Raw genomic sequence first — 27222 nt, 5'->3', positions numbered from 1 at the left:
CCCACTGCTAGTTCTACAAATAGATCAACTTTATTAACCACACATACACATCACTGAATTAACAATAATCAGCTGTATTTCTATGGGAACTAATATTATGCATCTTTTTTTTAAAAAAAAACATGTTATTTAAAGAAACATGATTTTATTGAATAGTGGCCTATGCTTACTGGAATTTTTTAGTGTGTGTAACTTGGGACAAAAAGGCAAATGTACACTGGCAGAAAGGTGCACAAGCAGAGTTTCACTGAGTGAACATTTACTGCTAAGAGAGTCAGTTATGGGCAGGATGTGAGGGGCAGCTCAGTTTTCATCTTTAGAGCAATGAGCAATTGTCTGTGTGGAATTTATGAGCTACTTTACTTATCAGTATTTCCTCAGACTTTTCAAACAGCCCAATTCATTACCCTTTCTTCATATGTAGTTTGTACATGAGTGTGCTTGACTATAGTGTGTAGAAATGGACATGCACTGTACTTTGTATCATATGGTACAAGAAAATAGGGGCAATGGCGTGCCAACCCTATTTATTATGGTATAAAAAAAACCCAATAATTCATAGAATCTAAGGCCAGAAGGGACCATTCTGATCATCTACTCTGAACTCCTGTATAGCACAGGCCATAGAACTTCCCCAAAATAATTCCTAGAGCAGATCTTTTAAAAAAAACATCCAATCTGACTTTAAAATTCCCAGTGATGGAGAATCCACCACAATGCTTGGTAAATTGTTCCAATGGTTAATTACTCTCACGGTTAAAAATGTATGCCTTATTTCCAATCTGAATTTGTCTAGCTTCAACTTGCAGCCACTGGATCATGTTATACCTTTCTCTGCTACACTGAAGAGCCCATTAGTAAATATTTGTTGTCACAGGTAGGTACTTACAGACTTCAATCAAGTCACCCCTGAACTTCTCTTTGTTAAGTTAAATAGATTGAGCTCTTTGAGTCTCTCATTATAAGGCACGTTTTCTAATCTTTTAATCGTTCTCTTCCTCTCTGAACACTCTCCAATTTATCAATATCCTTCTTGATTCATGGACACCAGAACTGGGCACTGTATTCCAGCAGCAGTCACACCAGTGCCAAATACAGAGGTAAAATAACTGCTCTACTCTTACTCAAGCTTCCCCTGTTTATTCATCCCAGGATCACATTAGCTTTTTTGGCCACAGCATCACATTGGGAGCTCATGTTCAGCTGACTAGCCAACACAACCCCAAAATCATTTTCCAGACTTACTGCTCCCCAAGATAGAGTTCCCCATTGTGTAAGTATGGCCTACATTCTTTTTTCCCTGAGATACACATCTGCATTTAGCCATATTACTATTTACTCATTTACCCAGTTTATTGAGTGATCTAAACCACTCTGAATCAGTGACCTTTACTCTTTCATATTTACCACTCCCCCAAATTTTTGTGTCCTCTGAAAACTTTATCAGCAATGAATTTATGTTTTTTTTCCCCAGGTCATTGATAAAGATGTTAAATAGCATAGGGCCAAGAACCGATCCTTGAGGACCCCACTTGAAACAGACTCACTTGATGATGATTCTCCATTTATTGTTACATTTTGAGACCTATCAGTTAGCCAGTTTTTAATTCATTTAGTGTGTGCCATGTCAATTTTTATCATTCTAGTTTTTTTAAACAAAATGTCATGCAGTAACTAGTCAAATGCCTCACACAACTTTAAGTCTATTACATCAACACTATTACCTTTATCAGCCAAACTTGTAATCTCATCAACAAAATCTCAAGATAGTTTTTCAAGACCTATTTTTCATAAACCCATGTTGATAGTCATTAATTACATTACCCTGTCTTAATTCTTTATTAATTAAGTTCTTTATCAGCCACTCCATTATCTTGTCCGATGTAAGGCTGACAGGCCTATAATTACCCAGATCATCTCATTTACTCTTTTTTTTTAAATTGGCACAAGATTAGCTTTCTCCAGTCTTCTTGAACTGCCCCAGTATTCCAAAACTTATTGAAAACTAACATTAACTGTCCAGTGAGCACCTCAGTCAGCTCTTTGACAAATCTTAGATGCAAGTTATCTGGACCTGCTGATTTAAAAATGTCTAATTTTAGTAGATTCTGTTTCACATCCTCCTGAAATACTAGTGGAACGGAAATAGTGTTTTCACTATATAGTGTTTACTATGTGTGTGTAAAAGTAGGGTTACCATATCCAGCAAATAAAAAAAGAGGACCCTCCACGGGCCCTGGCCCCGCCCATTTCCCCACCCCCACCCTGCCCCAACTCCGCCCCTTCTCCACCCTAACTCCGCCCCCTCCTCCCTCCCACTCCCAGCCACGAGGAACGGGCTGCCCGAGCGCTACCGGCTTCACGGTTTGCCGGGCAGACCCCAGACCCTGCGCCCCCGGCCAGCGCTTCCCCAGTGCAGCTGGAGCCCGGGAGGGGAAGCGCCCAGCCGGGGGCGCAGGGTCTGGAGGCTGCCCGGCAAACCGTGAAGCCGGTAGCCCTTGGGCTTCGGGCAGCCCCCTTGCCTTCGGACCCTGCACCCCCAGCCGGGCACTTCCCCTTCTGGGCTCCGGCGGTGCAGGGTCCGGAGGCATGGGGGCTACCCGAAGCCGGTAGCGCTCGGGCAGCCTGGCTCTTAAACAGAGCCGAAGAGTCGGGGAGGAGCAGAGCCTCCAGCCGCGGCGGCTCTGCTCCTCCCTGACTTTTTGGCTCTGTTTAAGAGCCGGGCTGCCCGAGCGCTACCGGCTTCGGGCAGCCCCCATGCCTCTGGACCCTGCGCCCCCAGCCGGGCACTTCCCCTCCTGGGCTCCGCCGGCGCAGGGTCCAGAGGCACGGGGGCTGCCCGAAGCCGGTAGCACTCGGGCAGCCCAGTCTTTAAACAGAGCCGAAGAGTCGGGGAGGAGCAGAGCCGCCGCGGCTGGAGGCTCTGCTCCTCTTCGGCTCTGTTTAAGAGCCGGGCTGCCCGAGCACTACCAGCTTCGGGCAGCCCCCATGCCTCCAGACCCTGCGCTGCCGGAGCCCAGGAGGGGAAGTGCCCGGCAGGCGGCTGGGGTCCGGAGGCAAGGGGGCTGCCTGAAGCCGGTAGCGCTCGGGCAGCCCGCCTCTTAAACAGAGTCGGGGAGGAGCAGAGCCGCCGCGGCCGGAGGCTCTGCTCCTCCTGTTTAAGAGCCGGGCTGCCCGAGCGCTACCGGCTTCGGGCAGCCCCCATGCCTCCGGACCCTGCACCGCCGGAGCCCAGGAGGGGAAGTGCCCGGCTGGGGGCGCAGGGTCCGGAGGCAAGGGGGCTGCCCGAAGCTGGTAGCGCTCGGGCAGCTCGGCTCTTAAACGGAGCCGAAGAGTCAGGGGACGAGCAGAGCCGCCATTTTCCCGGACATGTTCGGCTTTTTGGCAATTCCTCCCGGACGGGGGTTTGAGTGCTGAAAAGCCGGACATGTCCGGGAAAAGGAGGACGTATGGTAACCCTAGTAAAAGTGTAATCCAGCATAGCCTTCTTCCTCAGCTATGGCTTTTTGGGTATCTAGTAAAGTGTTCTCAAATGATTCCCAAATATCATTCACATTTTTCTGAGTACATTCTTCCTCCCAGCTGATATTGCTCATAAGTGTGTTCAGCTTGGTGAAAGTGACCCTATTAAAGCACTATATATATATATATATTTATTACTGATCTGGACTTTACTCTGCTTGCATATGATAAATGCGATCATCAAGTCATGATCACTTGTACTGAAGTATCTATTAGGACAAGGTCTAATATAGAATTCCCTGTGTTTGATGCAACACTTCTCGAATTAGGAAATTGTCATCTATATGTTCAGAAATTCCAAGGACGTCAACATACCAGTCACAATAAAAAGTCGCAAACAGAAAATGGAAGAGTGTTTAGTGTCTGATAAACAAATTTAACTGAAGGGGTGGGGGGGAGGGAGAGATCATATCAACAGAGAGTAAAGTCTTTTTGTTTCCTTTGCCAGGCTTGCATAGAACATCTCACTTTCTGTTTAATGTTGAGAATGTATACAGGAATCTATTCTCCTTTTGAACCAATCCCTTTCACGTATAAGGATGAGATGTTTGCAGCAAGAAAGAATTAGCTGAATATCAGAAGCTACCAGTCATATGTCAAAGTGCAGATGGACCAGAATCACAAAAGTTCAGATATGTACCCAAACTTTCCCAAAGCTGAGGAACTTGTTCTGGGCCCATTTCTCAATGCAAAGCTAATTAGCTTTCTCATTTTTCATTTCTTTCCTGTTAATCATTTGAAACTCAGTTACACACACGGTGATTGATGCACACACACTTCGATAAATGGATTCTCCATAAGAGTGGCACCAGCTGTGGCAATTTCTGTCAAACTTTCATTATAAAACCTCTTTGTGAAAGGTTTTCTAGAGATGTTGGATGGATGAATTTTTTAAAAGCTTCAGAAGTTCAGTCCAGAGAGACACTCAAAAATTTCAGTGGTTTCTTAAACCATATCTGGGATTCTTAGCTTTGAAGAAAGCTGAGGTTCAAATCTAATAATAAAAGGGGAGTCTCATTAGATTTCTGATAGGTTCTGCTTTTGGCTGGGCTAGAAATAACACAAGCACAAATTTTTGTTTTCACACTTTTGTTTTTGTCTGGAAGTGAAAGGTAAAAGCAATGAAGAAAAATACTTTCTAGGTTTGGTTTGTGTTTATTGTTATTTTGAACTGGTTCCTCAATCATTTTATAAATCTGTTTTATTAGACGGGGTAGAAACTCTAAGACTGGAGGCATTTTATTTATTTATTTGCAAAATTGCACCAGTTGATTTGGTTGTTTTGTTATTTAAAAAAAACATTTAAACTGTCTGCGCAGCTTGACAACATATTCTGTAACAGTGTAAGAGGCCACAAATGGCTAGCCTTAACAAAATATACTTTTCAAACAGCTGGGGTGAAATCCTGGCCCCATTGAAGTTAATGGCAAAACTCCCATTGACTTCAATAGGGTCAGGATGGTCACCATTGGTCCTTAGTTTAAACTGATGACTCTGACATCTTTCTAAAATAACACATTTTAAAATGACCAAGCTAATAATGTCCAATAACCCAATATTTTCATAATAAGGGCTTTAAAGTGACAGAGAAAGAGAAGAGCTGAGAGACAGGACAATTACACAGGAGCACAGATCTGAAGTGCTGATTTCTAATTTCAGGTCCTTGGAACTGATTCACACTTGGTAGCCTTGCGCAAGTTACTTGACTTCTCTGCTTTAGTTTCTTTATTAATAGTAAGCTGTAACACTTTATAAAAAGTATTAGTATTATTTCTTGTATCACTGGGGTCATTTTTATAAGACTATTGGCACGGGCGGGTTGGCTTGGGGTATGGTCTCAACCCTACCTGTGACATAGCCAACTCACCTCCTCACCTGGGGGAAATGGATCACATAAGTCAACCAAGCCTCTAGGATAGATAAGGGAAAGGCCTGGGTGCTGAAGAAGGGGAAGACAACTGCAGCTAGGGCCGGTGCAACCACTAGGCGGCCGCCTAGGACGCCAAGTGGTTGGGGGCGCCAAAAAGCGGTGACCCAAACATTTTTTTAAACAGCAGAGCACCAGGCTGCCACTGCTCCCTGCCTCCTGGTTCCAGAGGGGCTGCCAGCGGCACGGCTAGTCCCTCCCCCAGGGGGAGCAGCCGGTGGCGGAGCAGAGAAGGGGAGGGTCTAGCGCTAGCAGCTGCGCTTTCTTCCCTGCGCAGTGGGCCGAGCCAGGCTCCCTGCCATCCCTGGAGCTCTCAGCGGCGGCAGCAGGCTCGGGCGTGGGGGGCTGGCTGCCTGTGCCGCCACTGAGAGCCCTGGGGGCGGCGGAGAGCCCGGCTTGCCCCGCGGGGAAGAAGGCACAGCTGCGCTCTGCTCTTCAGGCAGAGAAGCTGGGTGCCTACTCCACCTGCAAGATACCTAGCCGGACCACGGGGAGCCGCACGGGCCCGCGGAGCGCCGAGGGGTGGGCAGGTCCAGTCCCTGGTCTGGGGAATGGTGGATGTGGGAGCAACCCGGGCACCCCTCCCCCAGCCAGACCCACCACCTCCAACACCCACCAACCAGCTACCTTCTCCCCTGTGCACCCCCCGCCCCAACAACCCACCCTGTCCTGCCACTTTTGCCTCTGGGCAACCTCCACTCAGCAATCCTCCTCTCCCCCCAGCCACCACGGTCACCTTCACCCCTGCATCAACCTGGGGACCCCCCCCCACCTGCCATCTCCCTTCTGCCCACTCCTCTCTTGTGCAAACCCCTCTGTGCCACCTTCACCCCCCTCCAACAACCCTGGGCACAGACACCCCCCCGCCTGCCAGCTCCTTGCAACAACCCCTCCTGCCCACTTCTCCCTTGTGCAAATCCCTCCATGCCACCTTCACCCCCCCTGCAACAACCCCGGGCACAGACACACACACACACCCCACCTGCCAGCCTCTTGCAACAACCCCCTCCTGCCCACTCCTCCCTTGTGCCACTCCCTCCCTGCACCCCCTGCAACGAGCCCCTTTTGCCTCTGTGCAATCTCTTCCCTGCTGTTACACCTTCACCCCCTGCAACAATCCCATGCACCCCCCTCTCTGCCACCTTCACCCCCTGGAAGAGCCCCCATACGACCCCCCTCTTTGCAGCCCCCCCCCCCCGTGCCTCCTGCACTTTGTGAACATCTGGGCCCCTGGGGGGAACTTGACCATAGGAAGGTGGGGGCTGGACATCTGAGGGGGGGTCGCAAGGTGGAAGTTTCGTCTAGGGCGCAAAATATCCTTGCACCAGCCCTGACTGAAGCAGACACCTACAGAAAGCTGCTGAGACCTGCAGAGAGCAGAAGTCTTCTACAGGGGACCCTGAAACAGCAGGGGGAAAAAAGACTCTAGGTAGGTAGGGCTGGGAGTGGCCTGCCAAAGCAGGGAAAGACTCCAGGCAGGAAAGCCAGAGAGTTGCTGTTTGGTAAGGAGCAGCAAGCAACCCAAAGGAGGGGGGAGGACGGGGGGTGGAGGGAAGAGAAGAAAAGTAGCCAAGGAAGGGAAGCTAAGCCCGCAGTGTGTGCAGAAGTGTGTCAAGAGGTCTGAGTTATTGAAAAAAGACCAGACCCACAGAAAAGAAGGGCTGGGCCCAGTTTGAAACTGTTGTTTTTAGACTTGTATACCCTAGAAGGGGTGGACTTCTTTGTTAATGGCTTAGCCAGAGGACCAAATCACAAAGGCAAGGATGCTGCAGGGCTATCCCATACCAGGAAGGGACTCTCTGGAGGTGCTGACCCAGTATAAATAGTAAAATAAAAATTTTCTTTTCTAAATCTACCCACACTCATAAAAAAGAAAGAAAAAAACCTGGTTTATGTTTAAAGTGCATTTAGATACATTTGGCCCCTTTCCCTCCCCAAAACATTCATATATAATAAAACAAACCTTGTCCTACATACATATTTAATATACTCAGCGTATTAGAGACATATTAACTTTATAATGCTTCCAGTAGACACAATGCAGCATAATGGAGCCGAAGTGTCAAAACTGTGCTTATTACCTCACTGTATCATACTGGCTCCAGAGGAGCTGTAGCAATGTACTGAGTCAATGTTTTGCATTATTAATGCTTTTAGTTTCTCCATTTCAATCCATGTTTTCTGCTCTGAGATCTGGTGTGCCATGCCAACGCTTGGCACACTGTAACATATCTCAGAACATCTTTACAGCAACTGCAGGATGAACTCAAAATCGAGGGACGTGGAAGCAACCCAGAAAATAAAAGCATTACGGAGAAATTAAAGTGCACAAAACTGTATTCATATTAAGCTTCTGAGTTCATTTGAAATCTGTCCTCACCACTTATTAAGCCCTTTGGCTAGACAGCAACAGTGAGTTGCCCCCTTTAAATGCAGGGATGGAGCTTGTCCAGCAGGCTCCTAGGAAAGGGTCATTGCCCGCTTTAAGGCCCCTCCCCCAAGAGGATTACCTGTTCCAGATAAAGATGAAAGAAGCAGTACAGCTGGAGCAGGTTGGTGGGGTGGGGGGAGGGAGCATCCTGACCCCACCCCTCCCTAGCTCACAAGAAGGGAGGGGAAAGTATTTATACCCAGGGTGGTTCTGGGGAAGCCCACTTTAACCTGGACCAGGCTAGCATAACCCACCCTTCCTGCCTTCCATGGAAGTGGATAAAATACCAGGTTTCATCATTATGCTTAGGACTTTACATTAGTTGCCCCCTGTGCAGGGCCGGTGCTACCATTAAGGCAAACTAGGCGGTTGCCTAGGGCGCCAAGATTTGGGGGCGCCAAAAAGCAGTGACCCCAATTTTTTTTTACAGCGTTCCTGGGCTGGGCTGCCGGCGGCACACTGACACGTGCGGCTCAGACTCCCTCTCCCAGCACAGCGGCCGCTCCATGCAATTATTGTCATTGTCGGTGGGGGCGGCGTGCTCGGGGAGGGGGCATAGCAGAGGTGAGCTGGGGTGGGGAGACCTGCGGCAGCTGCCCTCCCCACCCTGAGGCACCCACCCCCTGCAGCAGTTCCCCAGCCCCCCGGCCTGGGGAGCCGTGCGGCAGCTCCCCACCCCAGCTCATCTCTGCTACACCCCCTCCCCGAGCATGCGGTCACTGCTCCACTTCTCCCACCTCCCAGGCTTGCGGCGCCAATCAGCTGTTTGACGCCATAAGCCTGGGAGGGGAGGAGAATTAGAGAGGGGGCAGCGTGCTCGGGGAGAAGGTGGAGCAGAGGTGAGCTGGGGTGGGGAGCTGCCGCACGGCTCCCCGGGGTGGGGGGGGAGAGCTGCCGCAGGGGGGGCGCCTCAGAGCAGGGGGGGCAGGGAGCTGCCGCAGGGCGTAGGGGGGGCACAAGGTGGAAGTTTTGCCTAGGGCGCGAAACTTCCTTGCACCAGCCCTGCCCCTGTGACGTTCCCCTCTGGTGTTGTCTGGATCAGTGATCTGCTAGGTAACTCCAATCCTTGACTCTGGGAGCCAGCCTTACCCTGCTCTGTGGTGAGAACCCCCCAACTCCTGGGCTGTTCACGCACAGCCTCTGGCATGTAAGCTGCTCCCAGCTACTTGCAAGCGAATGACACTAGCCAATATCTCCGGTCCCAGACACAACCCTATGAACCTCCGTCTTGCAGTGTCCAGTTATGCCCACTGGATGCTGCAAGCTTATATAAGTTTGTCAATTTAACAAAGACATTGATATGTACCAGGCTTGTTATCGCAAGGGGAGCTTCTGACACACTTCAAACCAAATGCACTGCTTCAGGTAGAATAAACAAACAAATGTATTAACTATAAAGGTAGATTTTAATTGATTATAAGTCAAAGCATAACAAGACAGAGTGGTTACCAAAATAAAATAAAATAAAATAAAATATAAGCATGCAGTCTAAACTCTCAACCCTATTAGACTGGGCAACAACTAGATTAAGCAGTTTTTCTCACCCCACTGGATATTGCAGTCCTTAATATACAGGTTTGCTCCTTAAACCTGGACTCTCCTGTGTTGGAGTCTTGTGCTCTTCTCGGTGTCTTGGTTGCTTGCAGCATAGGTGGGGGCAGGAGAAAGGCCCAGTATGTGTCCACTCTGCCTGTTTTATACTCTCAGTGCATGTGCTTGTAGAACACAAGTCCAGGCATGTCTGTGTGGCATTGCTGAGTCTCTTTAAGCAAGTTGAGCAATTCCCCTGATGGGGCCTCATGCAGGTGAGTCATTGCATTGTAGCTCTCTTGCTGGACAATGGCTGTTGATGGACTGTTTGACACCCTGCCTGGGCGTTGGTTACTTTCCTTGCTGTTGCCTCTGGAGAGCTAATATTTGGCTGATTCCTCAACTTACAGCATGCTTTAGTGACCACTATACAACACAATTCTCATAACTTTATATGCGTTAATGATATACATATATAGATAGAGAAATGACTTTCGGTAGATCATAACCTTTCCCGATACCTTACAAGGCATGCTTTATATGTGGGATCACGATTATATGAAAATGAAGAATATAGGGGTTGCAATATGCTCCCTCAAGGTACAGAATGTCTCACACCCCTTTTCTCGAGGGGCTGAGAAGGAATTTTCCCTCACTGCCAGATTGGCTGAGGCAAATTGGGTTTTTTAAGAAAACCACCTCCATGAGGGGAGTAGCTAGCAGTGCTGGGAGCGCGGCTCTGAGAGCTGGTGCACTGTCTACACTGGTGCTTTACAGTGCTGCAACTTGCAGCGCTCCGGGCGGTGTTTATTCACCCCCCCGAGCGAGAAAGTTGCAGCGCTGTAAAGTGCCAGTGTAGACAAGCCCATAGTTGTTATTGGTACACTGGATGAGGTATACGACAAGTTGTGATAGGCACGTGTAGGATCTTGAAAGGTGTGGGGGGGGGCTGTGCAGCATTGCAGTGGCTTCAGCAGCTGTTGTAGAAGCATACATCTGTATGGTTGACATGTTGCCTGGCTTAGGTCATAAGTGAATTGAACTGAATCTATCAATGATTGGGTTATATCCAAGAAGACACTTGGATGTCTCCTTGGATAAGATAAATGCAATCCCATTTTCTCAGATCCTGAATAGTTCACTGTGTATTCATGATCATAAAATGGCCCCTACCATTCCATCACAGCTCTGGAATTCCACATATATCTATTTTATATCTTTTCAATTCTTTGGTCACAGTGTCAAGCTTCCCTTCATACATACTCTTCACATTTCATGCTCCGATTCTGATAATTTGTTTAAGAAAGTTCAGGTCACTCTTTACCTTGGCGCAAACTTCAAGCACTGTACTTCCAGCAGGATTGGGTACAGCACCATCATAACTGAAAATGGTACTCTTAATGGCCTGAACCTCCTCCCATGTTTTCTTTGTCAGGATTTCTGACTTGAGGGTCTCACCATCCAGCACCGCACATGAATTATCACTTTTCTCTTGTTCTGCCATGAATGTCCCTATAGGAAAAAGTACAGTGGGTGGTTTCCCATTGCTTTCCCTCCATTTTGTGGCTGCCACTGGTTAAATCCATGATGTAACCCTTCCACCTTTTGATGGCATTTCCTACATTGGGATGTCCCACTACTTTCCCTGGGTACTCATCCACCTGAAACTGCTAGCCCTTCATGAGGTTTTTCAAGTTACTTGAATGCCATTCAAGCATCTGGCATCAGCAGGTTGCCAGGTGGTCTGCTTTTTGTCTGGTCCCTACCCTTTCACCTGTCCGAGTTGGGTGGCCTTACCAGGAGTTAAGCGTCCTGCCAGCATAGCTCTCGGGGTTATTGGAATACACAAGCCTTCCCACCATACCCCAGGGAAGGACTCATCTACACCCCTTCAAAACTAACTATAATACTGTGCAAATCTAAAATTAAGCTTGTAAAATACTGCACTGATGGGATTCTAGCACACACAACTGATGGAAAGCAACCACTGTGCTGAGGCTCTTACCCCACCACTTTTATCACTAAATCAGAATAATATTTTTGCAGGAAAATGGCATTATTATGTACAATGTTTTCGCATCAGTTTGCCTAATTACAAACAAGGATAAACAAATAAGCAGGTTGTTAAAGTGACTTAAGTGAAATAATAAAAAATATATATATTAACCAATAGAAAATTGCCAATTTGAGTCTGATGATATGAAATAGAACTGAAACAATCTACTCCACCAAGTTGTTTTAAGGTAAGTTCAATAACAATTTTCAAAAGTAGGTAATCATCTGGTTTGATTGATTAAAGCAATCATCAATGATAATGGTATTTAGCCCTTGAAGAGTCCTTTTGCCCTGCAAATACAGGCAAGTAACATTATTCCCATTTTTCACATGAGGAAACTGAGGCACAGGAAAGTGAAGTAATTTACACAGTAAGTCACTGGCAGAGCCTAGAAGAGAAGATGGGTGTCTTGGCTCCCAGTCCATGCCTTATTCACTGGACCATGCCATGTCCCTTGTTAAGCCAGAATGTAAACATATTTTTAAAATAAATAGAACATACAGCATTGAAGCTTCCAGATTTCTACTGCTCCCAAATATCCCTTCAGTTCTCTCTCTTCCAGCATAATGGGTCTCTGTCTGGGAGTGGTGGCCAGCACTGAGCAAGGCAGCAATCTCATGCAGTGACTGGAGATTCGGAAACAGTGACAGATATTTCTAAAACAGTTTTGAATATTCATTTTCAATATATATTCCTGTTTAGTACTATTTATTTAGTTCTCTAAAGAACTGTATTTGTTCACTAGGTTTTCCTTTAACAAAACCATTGCTATTTATAAATTACACAGTCCCTTTGGTTCTCTCTTCCTTTCTGTTTCGGAGACAGTTTACAAAAAATGCAGCCCTGTTTACTGCATAGATGTGTTGCCAGGAAATTCCATTGTTGTAGTTAGTGGTGAGTAAAAGTCCTGCACCTTGACTTATGTCTTACTCATCCTAAATCATGTATAAGCCATGCAGCCTTTTCCTGCTTAATTAAAGTGTTCTACTGTTTTCCAACACTCACCAGGGAGTCATCTTTCTGCGCATGACCATTCTGATTACTCCGCTTTGGTGGTTTTACAGATGTCCTGTAAATCAAATCCCGATGCACAACAGGAAGCATCCACAGCCAAATCCTTTGGAGTCTAGCACAGTACTACCAAGATGCAAGGCCAGGTGTTTGACATTTAGAGTGAAGGTTTGCAGAACAATACATTTAAAAGGGAAATGCAAGAGACACCACAACATCTCCATGGGCTCTGGATTTTCAAATGAACGGCAGCTGCGTTAATTGGACATTGTCACCTGAATAATTATTTTGACCACGTGCTGAAAAGCAGATATTCTGAATGAGAAAACCTAGTCCATAGTGATGGGCTCACAGTGGTGGCAAAGCAGCAGAGGAGTCTCATAAGTAAAAATGGCTAGACAGATATGGCAGAACAAATGTCACACTGAAAGTGGGTTAGCACAATCCTAATATAGAACTTGGCTAGCTTTGCTCATGTTTTACTCAGAAGGAGTTGCAGACATGTTTAGTGGCTGGCACCTTCTCAGTTTATATACCCAGATACACTCCGATCCTGCCCTAGCCACTTTAGGATTATGCTTCCCTTTGATTTGATTTGCTTATTTTCCAAGTCCTCTCAACTTAGTTTACACAGTGCATACATAAGAGCCATCAGAAAGCTGCACACTTTACACAAGGGAATTATCTACTTGCATTTACCAGACAAAACACTGTGCATTCCTTTACTGAATTTTAAATAAGTTATGCTATCTTTCAGCCAATTTTCTCCTTCCAATAAAAACAAAAGAGAAAGGGTAGGGACATTAAAAACATCATGGGCAACTGAAGATTTGTACAAACTATTCCACTAATAAATTTGAGAGTAGATAGATGTTTTCCCCCCTCCAGCTTAATTCCCAAACACCCTTGCTGTCAAAAGGCTATTGTTAAATCATGGGCTGTCTCCAAACTTCATCCTGTGAATCAGGTCAAAGTGAAACAGAGAGCTGTATTAAAATTAACTACTCTTTATGTGCACTATTTGTAAGTATAAGGAAAAACTACAAAATTAACTCAAGATCTTACTAAATTAGAAAAAGCAGACAGCAGACTTAGACCAGAAATTAACTCTTGCTTTAAGAAAACAAGCAATTCAGATTTGTAATTGATGCCATTATTGTCTATCAAGTACAAGCATTTCTGCCAAAAAGAAACTAGAGAATATTCATGGGCTGGAATCATGATCAAAAATTAAAACCTTTCCTGAAAGAGGCCTGCTTTTATTCTGTGACTATTTATTCTTCCCACATCACATTTTAATAAGTGGTGAGCCTAGCAATAAACATACAATTTTGGAGCATACTTTCCCTACACTATAAGGAACACAAGACATCCTGTATTCCTAAAGGCATATGGCACAATTTATGTTGATCAGGTAAATCAAAACCAACATAGAGTGTCTACTTGCTCCTACAGTAAAACTTAAATCATATATTAGCTCAGAGGCTCATCCTGAGCAGTGCTCAGCACCTTCAACTATCATTGACTTCGTCTGGAACGAGGAGTAAGAACATTCCCTGAAAACTAAAGAGGAAAAATAACCCACTACAGGGACATTTCATTCAGAATTGATTTTTTACAGAAGATGAAGGATGGTCTTGTGGTTATGGTGGTGGACTGGAACTCAGGATATCTGGGTTTAATTCCCGGTTCTTCCACAAAATCCCAGTGTGGCTGAAGGCAAAGTACTGAATCTCTTTCTGCCTTGATCCCCGCATCTATAAATTGGGGATAATATGTTTTACTGTCTCCCACCCTTTGTCTGTCTTATCTATTTACATTGTAAGGTCTGTGGAGCAGGGATTGTCTTTAACTATGGGTATGTGCAGCACCTATCACAATGAGGCCCAATCTTTGTTGGGGCCTCTCTGCACAAATGCAAAACAAATATATAACAACTGTTTTCTGTTGACGTTTAGAACCATTTTTCACCATACAACCCACTTGATCTATATTCTGTTTTCTCATTTGCTAAGAAAATAAAATACAATTAAATAAAACGAGAAACACTAAAGAACAGGCAGAGGCTTGCAACTCAACTGGTAAGTATCCTCCCAGCCTTATTCACCATTACAAATGAAACCAAAACCACAGAAAGAGCAGCTTTTGACCACACGCATGTATTTGGAAATGTATCTTACTCCTAAACATATAGGTTTGGAGAATAACCTAGCTGGGTTACAGTACATTTATCTCAATTAGACTGAAATGTGGTTGGTAAAGATGATGATGAGAGAAATGTTTAAGAGTAAAGCAGTTTCTAAGCACATACAGTAGAATGCTCTTAAATCAATGATAATACAGTATACTCTGATGGTGCTTGATATGAAGAGCATATTAAGGATGCCGCTGTGGAATGCTATCTGTTTGAGAAAGAAATAATACAGAGCACAAGGCAAGAAACTAAAATAATTGACATCCTGAATATCTGCCAACTGTCCCAGTTTGGCTAGGGCTGCCCTGAATTTTAAACACACGCAGTCCCAGGTGTCTGCAGTGCTGGCTGAAGTTTTTGGCAGCTAATCCAGCAATTTAAAAACAATGTTGGCTTCCCATCACTAGCGGCCACTGTGGGGAGCAGGCAGGAGGTTCCTGGCTGCCTCCACTGCCCTTTTTCTTTCCTTGGCCATTCTGCTGGAAGCTAAGTAAGCAGCAGAGAATGCAGCCAGAGGAACAGACCGCAGCTGCCTCCTCCTCCCACCCCATACCAAACAGCATAGCCTCAGACACCCTTAATGTGAAAGTGATGGTAGAGGCACGATTAGGAAGATATAGGGAAAGGAGCCCATTCCTACTCCCCCAGGGTCACTATCTCAGGACTGAAGATGAGATGCACTTCGGAGAAGAGGACCCAGAGATAGTGGGTGCAAGTCATCCAAAACACGGGAAGAACAGAGACATAGACTCAGAGGGGATACAGGGACATAATGCAGGCTCTCTTAGGAGAGATCAATATGTGAGGAAAAGGACTCGGAGACAAAGGATGGAGGATACCAACAGATGTAGGGAAAGAGGTCACATGAAAATGGGGACAGATGATTCACAGGGGCAGGGCCAGCGCTTCCATTAGGAGACCCTAGGCAGTTGCCTAGGGCGGCAGGATTTGGGGGGCGGCATTTTGCTTTCCTTGGCGGAAATTCAGCAGCGGGGGGTCCTTCCGCTCTGGGTTTCGATGGAAATTTGGTGGTGGGTCATTCACTCGCTTCGGGACCCGCCGCCAAAGTGCCCCGAAGACGTGGCGCGGAAAGACCCCCACCGCCGAATGCTGAGAGGAGGAGCGCTGCCGCCTAGGGCGGCAAAAACCCTGGCGCCGCTCCTGCACAGGAGTAGGTGTATTGGGATAGAGAGATGGGAGACACAGATGGTATAGATTACCACTAAAGTAACATGGGGTAGGGGAAAAAGCCCTCAGACACACACCCCTCAACTGGACAGAATGAGGAGAAAACCCCTATGTCACCTTATCTCAAGAAAGTGGCAGATAAATCCTCCAGTGGTGATGGAAGAGAAAATGGGCCTGCCATTTTCCCCTTAAGGTGCTATGGGTGAGGAGGCCACTTCCTCTACCTAAGAATTCAGCTGCAGGTAGGGGGCACAAATTGGGTGCAGAAGGTTGTTTTGGGACTGCATATTGTTATGGTTCCATAGGTTTGCGCATCTTAACTTCTGGATCATTTTCTCCACCTCTCTTCCCATGCCCTCAGTGGCTCCTTGCCCTTATCTCCAGGAGCTCCTTTATCTATACCTTTCAACAGTGTATAACTACATGACCCATAAGTACTGGATGGCCTAGCTCCATATCCTCAGCCATGGTGGATGAAACTTACTGTCAGCAGGAAGGAGCCAAACTAAGGAGGAGATGGAATTCAGCACTGAAGTAACAACTTGACTGTGTATCTGTGGGTGAAATCAGGTAGGGTTAGTAAGCATGCTAACTAAGAGCTGTCACAGTGTTCCCTACTCTGCAAGGCCAGGTTAAAATAAAAAAAGAGAGACTCTTAGCCATCTGGATTTGGTGCTTCACTGCTAAGAGGAGAGTCAGTGGGGAACTGGCTGTGAGAGAGAGAGGAAAGAGAAAGCCAAGTGTGAATTATGGGAAAGATATTTCCTTCTTCCTACATTCACAGAACTCTCTTTGATACTAACATGAGTGCCTCCCATAGATGGAGAGCAGAATATTGGATTTAAGATCTGTTTAGATTAGCAAAGCAGAATTTTGCTGCAAATCTGGTGTCTGGGGAGAGGCAGGAGTTACCATATCATGGACAAGCTCTGGACAAGCAATCAGAAAAAAACAGCAGCTGCCTTTCATGTTGGTTCCAACATCACAGTGGAAAAGTAGGCTAAAGAACATTGGAAGACCTCAAACCAGGATTTAGGTATAGTTCTATGATGTAAGTTAACCTAGGCCTCGAGAGTCATTTCGTCAGATAGATTACTGGCTTTCTATTCATGACCAGACTAGGAAAAATAATGGATTCTTACATTTCTGTCATAGAGGTTGACCATGCCTCAATTTGCTTTCTGGTGCTTGTACCCACTGACAAATGTTAAACTCCAAATACAAAACAACACATCTTTGTCCCTCCCTGGGTTACAGCCTTCGCCCTTGTTGACACAGGACTAATAGTAATAGAGCTGGTCAGGAAGTGGCTTTTCTCACCAATGGAAAATTTCAACTTTTCATAAAAAAAAACAGACCTAAAACTTTTGATTTGGAAATTTTAGATTGAAACAAAATGTTTTGACATTCCTGAATAAAAACATTTTGTTTCAGTTTGTGGAACTGAATTGAAATATTTCATTTCAGCTCAGTTCAATATTTAACCGCATCCTCTTGAACTGCCCTGGTACCTAATGCTGCATTCTCCTCTGTGAGCTGGGCTCCCTGACCAGGATTAAAGTACCTCCTCTTCTCTATCCTGCCTCTTTACAGATCTTTTCCACACACATCCCTGGGCTGAATGATTCCCCATTTCACTTGTTAGTGAGCTCCACTCAGTCAGGGAAGGCTGATATATTTTCTGGCATTTCTTCTCAGTAAGCCTTGCAGTATTCTACAATTCTCAGAGTTCCTCTGACAGCCACATTTCCCAGAATTATTTTGTTCAATACTGAAAAGGGGCTGAGAAACTCTTAGCCTATAACCTCCCTTAAAGGTCAGTAAATACTATGATACAGGAATCTCAATATAGGTCTGAAGGTTGCTATACATAGGGAAGTTTTAGGTTTGCAGGAATTGGACCAACTTTAGAATGGTCAGAACTTGTTTAGAAGCAATCAACTGTTCTGAACTGGAGGAGCAATGACATACTAATATGAGAGATGAGACTTATAGGACAACAAGTATAAATTAACTCAGGACTGAAAGATAAAATCTTATCAATCAAGTCACAAACTCTAGGAGAGGTACCAAAGATGAATGGGGCAGAGTCAACTTGAGATGTTGCCAGTTTCTGCCAACATAAGCCAAGATGTAGAGCCCCTGAAACCGAAAGTTTTGACACAGGGGTAAGGTCAGGAGAGCAGAACACAGACTACTATAGAGACTGGCAGAGATCAAAAAGTGGGAAACACTGGCTAGAAGAGGACGTGGCTAGGGGATGTGCTGATTCAAAGCATTCTGTCAGCATTATCTGCTGGTGCAGGGCTCACATGAGTGCTTGTTCATTCACACAAAACACCTATTAGCCAATACCACCTGCTCTCTTTTGGATTGAATCACCTCTGGTACGTAGGCGGCCAGCAGAGAAGTATAATTTTGGTGAATCTGAAAAGTAGTTTTTGCAAAATGTAAACTTTGAATAAAGAAATTCTGCCTACATTTCTTTAGTGCCCAGCCTCTGCTTAATTTATTTATCTACATACTGTCTCACTCTACACATTCTTTTAAGTCCTGTTACTGACTGGTGGAGTTTTCTACAATCAGAGACAATATTACAAGCCATTCCAGCACAATTTAGATTATTTTGATCTTATGGTCTTCAGCAAGCAAAGTGAAAGTGGTATCACTGGAACATGAACTACAAAGTTGGATAAATAATATAAAAAGGTATTTATGGACATTGGTTTGAATGAAAACCATGGGTTGAATCATTTCCTCCACTGACTTTCAGTGGGGCCAGGATTGCACCTTATGAATTCACTCCAACAACTGCATTCCCTTTCTATGCACATACATAGGAATAAATTGTAAGATTTCCAGGGAAAGAGTGTGTTGTGAATACATTTGTACAAATATTTGGCGTGAGTATTAACACCATAAGTGTTCACGTGATCAACCTAAAAGCTCCTAAAAAGGCTTGGGAGTCAGCCAGTCAGGAAGCTGCGATAACAACATGTGACTTGGGTGACTAATCAGACAGAACAAACAACATATGGCATAATGAGCATAATTGACGCAAGTCACACGTAATAATTCAGGAGCAGTCTCTGACCTGAAATGTGTCTGCATAAACTATGAGCTGAACAGTTTCAAATAATGCACAAACGAATAAACTACTTGTTGCAAATAGTTTCCTAGGTTTAATTATGTTCCCACCCAACCAAAAAAAGAAACTATATATCTTCACACATTTTTTCTGCCCAATACTTTTTTTGAAAAAAGAGGGAAATACTCTTTTTTGTGCAGACCAACCTTACTATAGCTGGAAATGTCGAACTATATCACGTCCACAAAACATTCCAAGACGTGCAAGCACAGCAGAATCAAGTGAGGAAGGTGGAGCATATAGGGAGCACTGAATTAATTTTTGCAGTAGTATTCATAGCCAGCCCTGGCAATGTAATAATGTGAGAAAGCCAACAGCAGTGTATTCATAGCCAGGCCTGGCAATGTAATAATGTGAGAAAGCCAACAGCAGTGTCAAAAGTCTCTAACAATCGGGTGCAGTGTACATGAAGGTCACGGAGGAAACAGCTGGATGGCAGAGTGACCTACTGTGTTGACATGTGCAAATCCAGATTTATCTTGGAAATCTTAGCACTTATAGTGACTGAATATACAATGGAGATTATATATGTCAATCTCAGCGTCTTCCAGACACGACAAGAGAGGTTAGTGATCACCAGTGTTGCATTTGAAATGCCCTAAAAAGCAATGTTAAGCCTAGAATACAGCAGCCAAGGACAAATGTTAACCAGATGATTAATTCATATATTCCATTGTCTTTTACAGATATACATTCAACATTTTTTCCCTCAAAAATCAGTTGCCACATATCCAATTATATACCGTAAGCACACAAACTGTATACTGTATAAGCAGATTTCTCTCTCTCATTTGGAAACTTTGACTAGGTATTCATTACACGTTAAGTAAAAGACCTTTTATCTGATCACTGTTATAATGGAAACATTCTTAAAGTACAGCACTGTATACCACAGAGCCATGTAGGAATATCATATGTTTGATTAATATGTTTGCTAACCAAGAAAATCAACCAAAGTACTATTGAGAACAGCACTCGAAAGTGGTCAAACTTTGGGACAGTGCCATCAGTAATGTGGAATTTACATCTGCCCAAAGCAAACCTGAAGGGACATTAACCCTAATAACTCACTGAAAACATGTGCTTAGCTGCACATTTTAGCTAATGTGACTGAGGATAGCCAAGGGAAGAGTGGGAGGCAGGGAGGAGTGGATCTCCCACTCAGCAATGTGAGAAAACATCATTCAATAACACTGCACTACAGCCAAAATGCTTCTGAAATAAATGTAGTCAAACTTTACTAATTCTGGGTCACTGAGAACGAAAATGATGCTTAAAATTGTCGATTGGTTCTAGTTTTCAAGATATGCTATTGGGTCAGTATATACGACCCTTGGCGGAGGATAAGTGAGTTATAAAGGGAAGGGATCTCAATTTAAACCAGAAATGACTAAAATACATCTTTGACTGGATCTATGAATAAATCTTTGACTGGGTTTGGACAGTACTTGCTTTTTAGGCAAAACAATGAATGATGCAATCTGAAGCTGGTATTGCGTCATACATGATATGAATTGCATCATGTTATTCCTAGAAGTCATGGATGATGCAATCATAACGAAGCTCACATCACTCTGCTGAACAAATTGCCCTATATCAGCTCTAGAAATCATAGAGTGTCGTGCTCTTATTTGTCAGTGTTTGATTTTGCAAAGGGACATATTTCTGTTTAGCCAAAGTGAGCAGAGATGCCTCATACTTGTGTGAACAGTGCAGATAACTTCTGCTATGTTTGTGGTGAAGTGACTTTTGCATCACAAAAGCGCAGTATAACCACTATGGTTAAGAAAGCCTATCACCTTTATTTTGGCTGCAAAATTGGAGATCATGACAAGAGGTGGGCCCCACACATATGCTGCAACACTTGTGCAACAAATCTTCACCAGTGGTTGAACAGGAAAAGGAAATCTATGCCTTTTGCAGTGCCAATGATTTGGAGAGAGCCAACAGATCATACCAGCAATTGTTACTTCTGCATGGTGCCTTCAGTTGGGAAAGGTGTGTCAAAGAAGAAAAAGTGGACTGTGCATTATCCAAACTTTCCATCAGCTATACGCCCAGTACCCCACGGAGAAGGACTGCAGGTTCCTGATGCACCAGAATCATTCTCACTTGAGTCAGATGAGGAAGAGGATGAAACTTCTGGTCCTGAACCATCAATGTCACAGGACCCACATTTTCTCCCATCCTCCTCCTCTGAACCACACCTCATAACACAAGGTGAACTGAATGACCTTGTCAGGGATTTGGAACTACCCAAGAGTAAGGCAGAGCTGTTGGGCTCCAGACTACAGCAGTGGAATCTCCTGGCAGGTGATGTTAGGGTTTCCATGTTCCGTGACCGTCAAAAGGATCTTGTCCCATTCTTCTTCATGGAAGGTGATCTTGTAGCCTGCAACAACATCGAGGGTGTGATGGCAGCCCTCAACATTGTTCACGATCCAGATGAGTGGAGACTGTTCATTGATTCATCGAAGATGAGTCTCAAAGCTGTTTTACTGCATAATGGCAATGTTTTGCCATCAATTCCAGTTGGTCATGCAGTCCATATGAAGGAAACCTATGACAACATGAAACAACTTTTGAGGTGCATAAACTATGACCAACATCAGTGGCAGCTTTGTGGTGATTTGAAGGTTGTTGCTCTCTTGCTTGGTCTGCAGACTGGATACACAAAGTACTGCTGTTTTCTCTGAGAATGAGATAGTCGTGCAAGAGATTCCCACTACATCAAGAAAGATTGGCCACTCCGACAGTCATTGGAGCCTGGGAGGAAAAGTGTTCAGCATCCACCACTTGTTGAATCAAGGAAGATTTTGTTACCACCCTTACACATCAAGCTGGGTCTGATGAAGAACTTTGTCAAGGCCATTGACAAAACACAAGCAGCTTTCAAGTACCTCCGTGGAAAATTTCCAAGGTTAAGTGAAGCTAAGATAAAGGAAGGTGTCTTTGTTGGTCCTCAGATTCGTGAATTTCTTCGAGATGATGCATCTGACCATGCACTGCGTGGCAAGGAAAAGACGGCATGAAAAGCCTTCCAGTTAGTGGCAATACATTTTCTCGGAAACAACAAGGCAGACAACTACAGGTTGTTGGTGGAAAACCTCCTCAAGGCATACAAAAGCCTTGGTTGCAACATGTCACTAAAGATACATTTTTTGCACTCTCATCTAGATTTTTTTCCACCGAACTGCGGAGCAGTGAGCGACGAGCATGGCGAGCGATTTCACCAGGACATTGCAACAATGAAGAAACACTATCAGGGCAAATGGAGCCCATCAACACTTGCAGACTATTGCTGGACAGTGACAAGAGATGCTCCATTTAATGAATACAAGAGACAAGCCAAGAAGTGCCGAGTAGACACTGAATAGGACTAAACTATGTACAGAATAGTTTTTTGCCTTTTGTTTCATAATGCATTTTATTTATATAACCCTTTTGCTGACTTCTAAAGTGTTACATAAACAGGACAGATGAAATATTATCATGTAAAGCAACCATAAACACATGAAAAGACCTTGGTTTACAATTTATGCTTAAAACTCTACTATCTACACAATATACATAGACATAAAATGTAAAAACTTAAATATCTTAGAAACAGTAGCCAATCAGTTGTTTTAATTGTCATATTTTAATTCAGCACATCAAAATACATAATAAATAGCACATTTTATCTCTGAAGCAGACGACTTCTCAAAAATTGTAGACCAGTGTAATTTGAGGCTGGAATTTTGGTGTTTATTAGCAATGAGAACCTAAAGGTAGTTTTACTAACCACCACCATCTACCTGTGCCCGAAAATATTTTGACAAAATGACCTCCCAAGACTGATTTAAAATGTGAATGGAAAATATATAGGGTTTTTGTTTTCAGGGTTTATTAATTTCATTTTTTCAGGGTTTATGTTTTTTAGCAATTTTTGAGTTTAATATAGATATCCAAAAGTCATGGTTTTTTCGGTTCTCTCTTTGTATATAATGTTAGGAGTAATGTATATTGTATACGTTACTAACTACAGTAGTATATACTATAATGAGCAATCTCTCTGTAATATTCCCTAGTGTGCTTTAACATAGCACTGTTTCAAAAAGCACTATGTTAAAGCACACTAGGTAACCTTTACTGCACACCAGCAGGGTCTACATGGACCAATTAATGCACAACATGTGAGTGCACTTTAAAAATCCCACCCCTGTAGTCCGCATTACTGCTCCTTGTAGAGGAGCCTTAGCTACAATTAACCATTTCTGGTGTTTTTCCAGTGCACAATGAATAAGCAACATTTTTTTTCTGTTTTTTTTCTTTGGGTGGGGGAGTATTGGGAGTATTTTACTGGTGTTTATAAGTTTAAACAGAAAACTAGAAAGCTTACAAATATACCACAAGGTATAGAATAAAACAAACATGGGCCATATTTTCAAACTGGGGTGTGTAATGTTAGATTCTGAAAATCCTTATTTAGGCATCTAAATGAAACTGGTCTGATTTTCAGACCTGCTGATCACTCACATTTCCCACTGACTTCAACAGCTTTTCTCTCTAGTGTCCCCTGATTTCATCAGGAGCTTCAGGCACTCAGTGGACATCATAAAAAAACTGCAGAAGTCAGTGTGAAATTTGAGTGCTCAGCACTTTGGAGCATCCGGCTAGTTTTATTTAGGTGCCCAATTAAGGATTTTGGAACCTAACTTTAGACTCAGTGTGACCATGTTGGCCTTAGCCTTTAAGGGCCAGATGTTCAAAATGCTCAACACCTAGCAGCTTTCACTGGGAACTCAGGGAACTATTGTGCGCTGAGCTCTTTTGAAAATTTGGCCCTAGAAACATAAGAATTGTCATACTGGATCAGACCCAGAATGTCTCCAATAGTGCTCCCTCTTCAGAGGGAGAGGCAAGGACCCCATAGCAGACAGATGTGAGATAATCTGCCCCTGTGAAGCTCTCATAGGGTAACCAGACAGCAAGTGTGAAAAATCGGGGCGGGGGTGGGGGGTAATAGGCACCTATATAAGACAAAGCCCCAAATATCAGGACTGTCCCTATAAAAATCGGGATATCTGGTCACCCTAAGCTCTCCTCCTAACCCCTCAGTGATTGGTTTAAACCCAGAAGCATGAGGTTTTATATCCCTTCCAAAACATTTGTTGACATTAACTATTATAATTAAGTGGCTATTTTAACTTGCATGCTATTTTCTGAAAATAATAACCTTCAGAACTGAAACACTGCCCCCATGGTAAGCCATGAAAGCAAACATTAAAGAAAACATTCTTTACACTTCCTCAGTTTATCTAAAACTACTAAGCAGGAAGCTATACATTTTAAAGCATATCTGATGAACATCATTTTAGTGTGTCAAAAGGTTTTACTAATAGTAATCTTCACATTGCAATCATTTGATGAAAAATGAAGCTGTTCCTGTTCACCAACAGGTAGGAATAATAATTCTTTGAATTTCCATAGAGCTTTTCTATAAAGCAACTGCCCACTTGTGTGAGGGGCAATGCTGGGTGCTACAGAGAACCCTATGACAGTTAGAAACTGAAGTACAGAGAAATTAGGGACATGCCCAAGATCCCACAGAAAGTCTGTGGCAAAGCTGGGAACAGAACTGAAATCTTCAGATTCCCAGTCCTGTGCTTTAGGCACAAAATCCTGCTTCTCAAGGCACAGCATTCTCAAACTAAGACAACAAAGTTCATACATTGTGTGTCTGCTACCACTGCAATAGCTATGATGATGTGCAAGTTTCCTTAAAATAAAAATGAAGCCATTATAGAAATTGGTTTAATCACAGTGAGGAAATCAGTGTTCAGGAATCAGCAGTACTGATAAAGAGAGGGAAAGTAAGCATGCAAACACTGCTTGCTCTATTCAGTTACATTACATGTTAATCCCTGGAACATGGTAGGTGAAAGAGCCACAAAACTATACACTATGGACAAGAAAGGATTCAATGGTATTGCTGTCCCCAAAACATAATATATTTTAAACAACTGCAATGAGATTAGGAATGACTAAAGACAAACATCTTAAAGTCTTAAAATCATGGCATCTGCCCCCAGATAAACATATTTCATTTTGTTTTACATCACAATGAAATCAGAGCAGGTTAAAGCTATCTGGAAGGGGGGCAGACAAGATAAGGCTATTCTAAAGAAGTGAAAAAAACAGGTAACTTTTCATTAAGGATCTGTTTTTCTGGTTCAAAGTTTCTGCAGCAAGTCTAGCCAGATCTTTTGAAAATTGGACAGAACAATCAATGGGTTGTTTTTATTTTAAAGGCATCTCCCTTGGGGAGTAAGTGTGGGTGTGGGAGCCCTTTTTAACATTATAATATCACATGAAGCTGCCAAGTTTCAATATTTTCTTAAGCACTGTCATGTGGTAGTTCTACTTATCTGGGTCTCAGCATGATTTTTATCACTGTGTGATATGACTCACCCTCACCAGAAGCTTGCCATGAAGGATCACTCCATTAGATATCATAAAATGTACATTTTAATAAAGAATATATATTCAAACTCCAACAATCAGTTAAACACAGTTACAATACATGTTAGTATATTGGCTATAGAAAGTTATCATTTACATAAACTAGATCCTATTTTACACATGCGCTCCACGTCCACCATGCTATTTGCTAAAGGCAGATATCAGACTTTGCATAAGTAAACCAACATTTTAAGAGTTCAATCTGCAGGTAAAGTTCAGAACTAACCTTACTATCCTCTGTCTCCTTGGTTTTTCCTTGAAGTGTTTTCTTCTCTCCAAAATCACAGGTTGACTTTAATGTAAGCTGACAAGAAAGCATTGAGCTCTCCGCCCCAGTAAGCTCCAAAGACTTTGATGAATACTGCTGTGACCCAGTCGTGCCAAGATTTGGTATCGGAAGGGCAGTATGAACAGGCTTTGACCCTACAGCTGGTTGTCTTAGCTTTGAGGCAACCCCAAGTACAGGCATGGCTTCTATAAAAGTATCTTCTTTCTGCCAAAGAAAATGCTTCTGACCTCAGTCTGGTAGACTCCAGCTTCAGTAATTCCAGAACAAATACTTTAAACAAAAGTAGCAGTCATCTTTAAAACAATACTACAACTTTCATGAAGAGGCAAAACTTTCCTTCATCTCTGTCTGTCTCTCTCTCACACACACACTGCTTAGTCAGTGGCTGTGTAAGACTAAACACTCCTTTGGGGCGTGAACTTTTCTTGAAGGTAACTGACACAAAGCTGCCTGTCTGGGAGTAAAAAACTCATAAATTTGCTTTTTCTTCTCTCTACAGCATTCCCATTCTGTGCATTAAGTGAATAGAAAGGGGGGGTAGTAGAGAGAAGGGGGCAGAAAAAGAAGAAATCTCCTTGTACTCCAACTGTCAAAACAGCACTGAGACCACAACACTGGAAACACAGACCTCTTCCTGACTACATAAATAACCAGCCCACATCTTAAAAAAAACAAAAACTTAAAAAAAAAAAAAAATTGAACCTGAGTGGCAGCCAAAGCAAACAGCTGTTGGAAGAGTTTTTAGCCCGGAAATAATCTCTGAGATGAAGCTGTTTGTCTGATTCCTGCCTATTTTTCATCGCTGACAGCCATGAGCTACGTTGTTTCATTCCCTGTTCATCCCGTGAAATCAGGTTAAAATCATGCAAGAGCGTGGCTAGCAACAGACGCTGAATCATAGCATGGGTAACGTCTGCCTCTGCTGTAAAAAATCCATACAAGAACAAAGGGCAGGATATAGGAACATCACAAGCATTGTTACAAGATTTAGTCAACATATTTCAATTTTTTTTGTTTACATCATCTATTCAATTAACACTTCCCATTCTAAAAATGTTTAAAGCTCCATAAAATCCATGTCTAAAGTGTACTCTCAATCCATTATTTGTAAAAATACTCTATCTAACAATATCAAATCCTTTACACTTAGGAATGCTCACCAAACAGAATAAGCTACAAAATCAGTCACAGTGGACTCTACATGTTGATAAGAAGGGACATACAATATTACTGTATGCCCTGGTCAAATCTAGGTGTAGACTGAACTTAGCCTGGAAATCAATTATGGACACAGATTCATATCCACCATTGTCCATTAAAACACTCCTGGGGCAGGAAGCACCATCTATTCTTTCTCAAAGTATGGGGAATTCTATGCATATTACTCAGAATAAAAGAATAACAGGCATAAATTCCCTCAAG

At 43.5% G+C, this 27222-nt stretch overlaps 1 protein-coding gene across 6 annotated transcripts in view; it reads right to left on the bottom strand.

The window, feature by feature from the left end:
• NAV3 (neuron navigator 3) overlaps positions 1–27222 on the bottom strand; it is a 583663-nt gene that overhangs the window by 337164 nt on the left and 219277 nt on the right. For 5 of the 6 annotated variants that reach the window (XM_054027035.1, XM_054027044.1, XM_054027054.1 and 2 more), the window contains exon 1: positions 25738–26314. The exons of the other annotated variant lie outside the window; for it this stretch is intronic. In XM_054027035.1, coding sequence (XP_053883010.1) covers positions 25738–25980 — 243 coding nt within the window. In that variant the 5' untranslated portion in view covers positions 25981–26314. Of the gene's footprint in view, positions 1–25737; positions 26315–27222 lie in introns of those variants that run through there. 6 annotated transcript variants of the gene reach the window in all.

Source organism: Malaclemys terrapin, chromosome 1 (assembly GCF_027887155.1).
Source record: "Malaclemys terrapin pileata isolate rMalTer1 chromosome 1, rMalTer1.hap1, whole genome shotgun sequence".
Lineage (NCBI taxonomy): Eukaryota > Metazoa > Chordata > Testudines > Emydidae > Malaclemys > Malaclemys terrapin.
The sequence above is the reverse complement of the archived record's forward strand: the minus strand, read 5'-3'. Positions and strand labels throughout refer to the sequence as shown.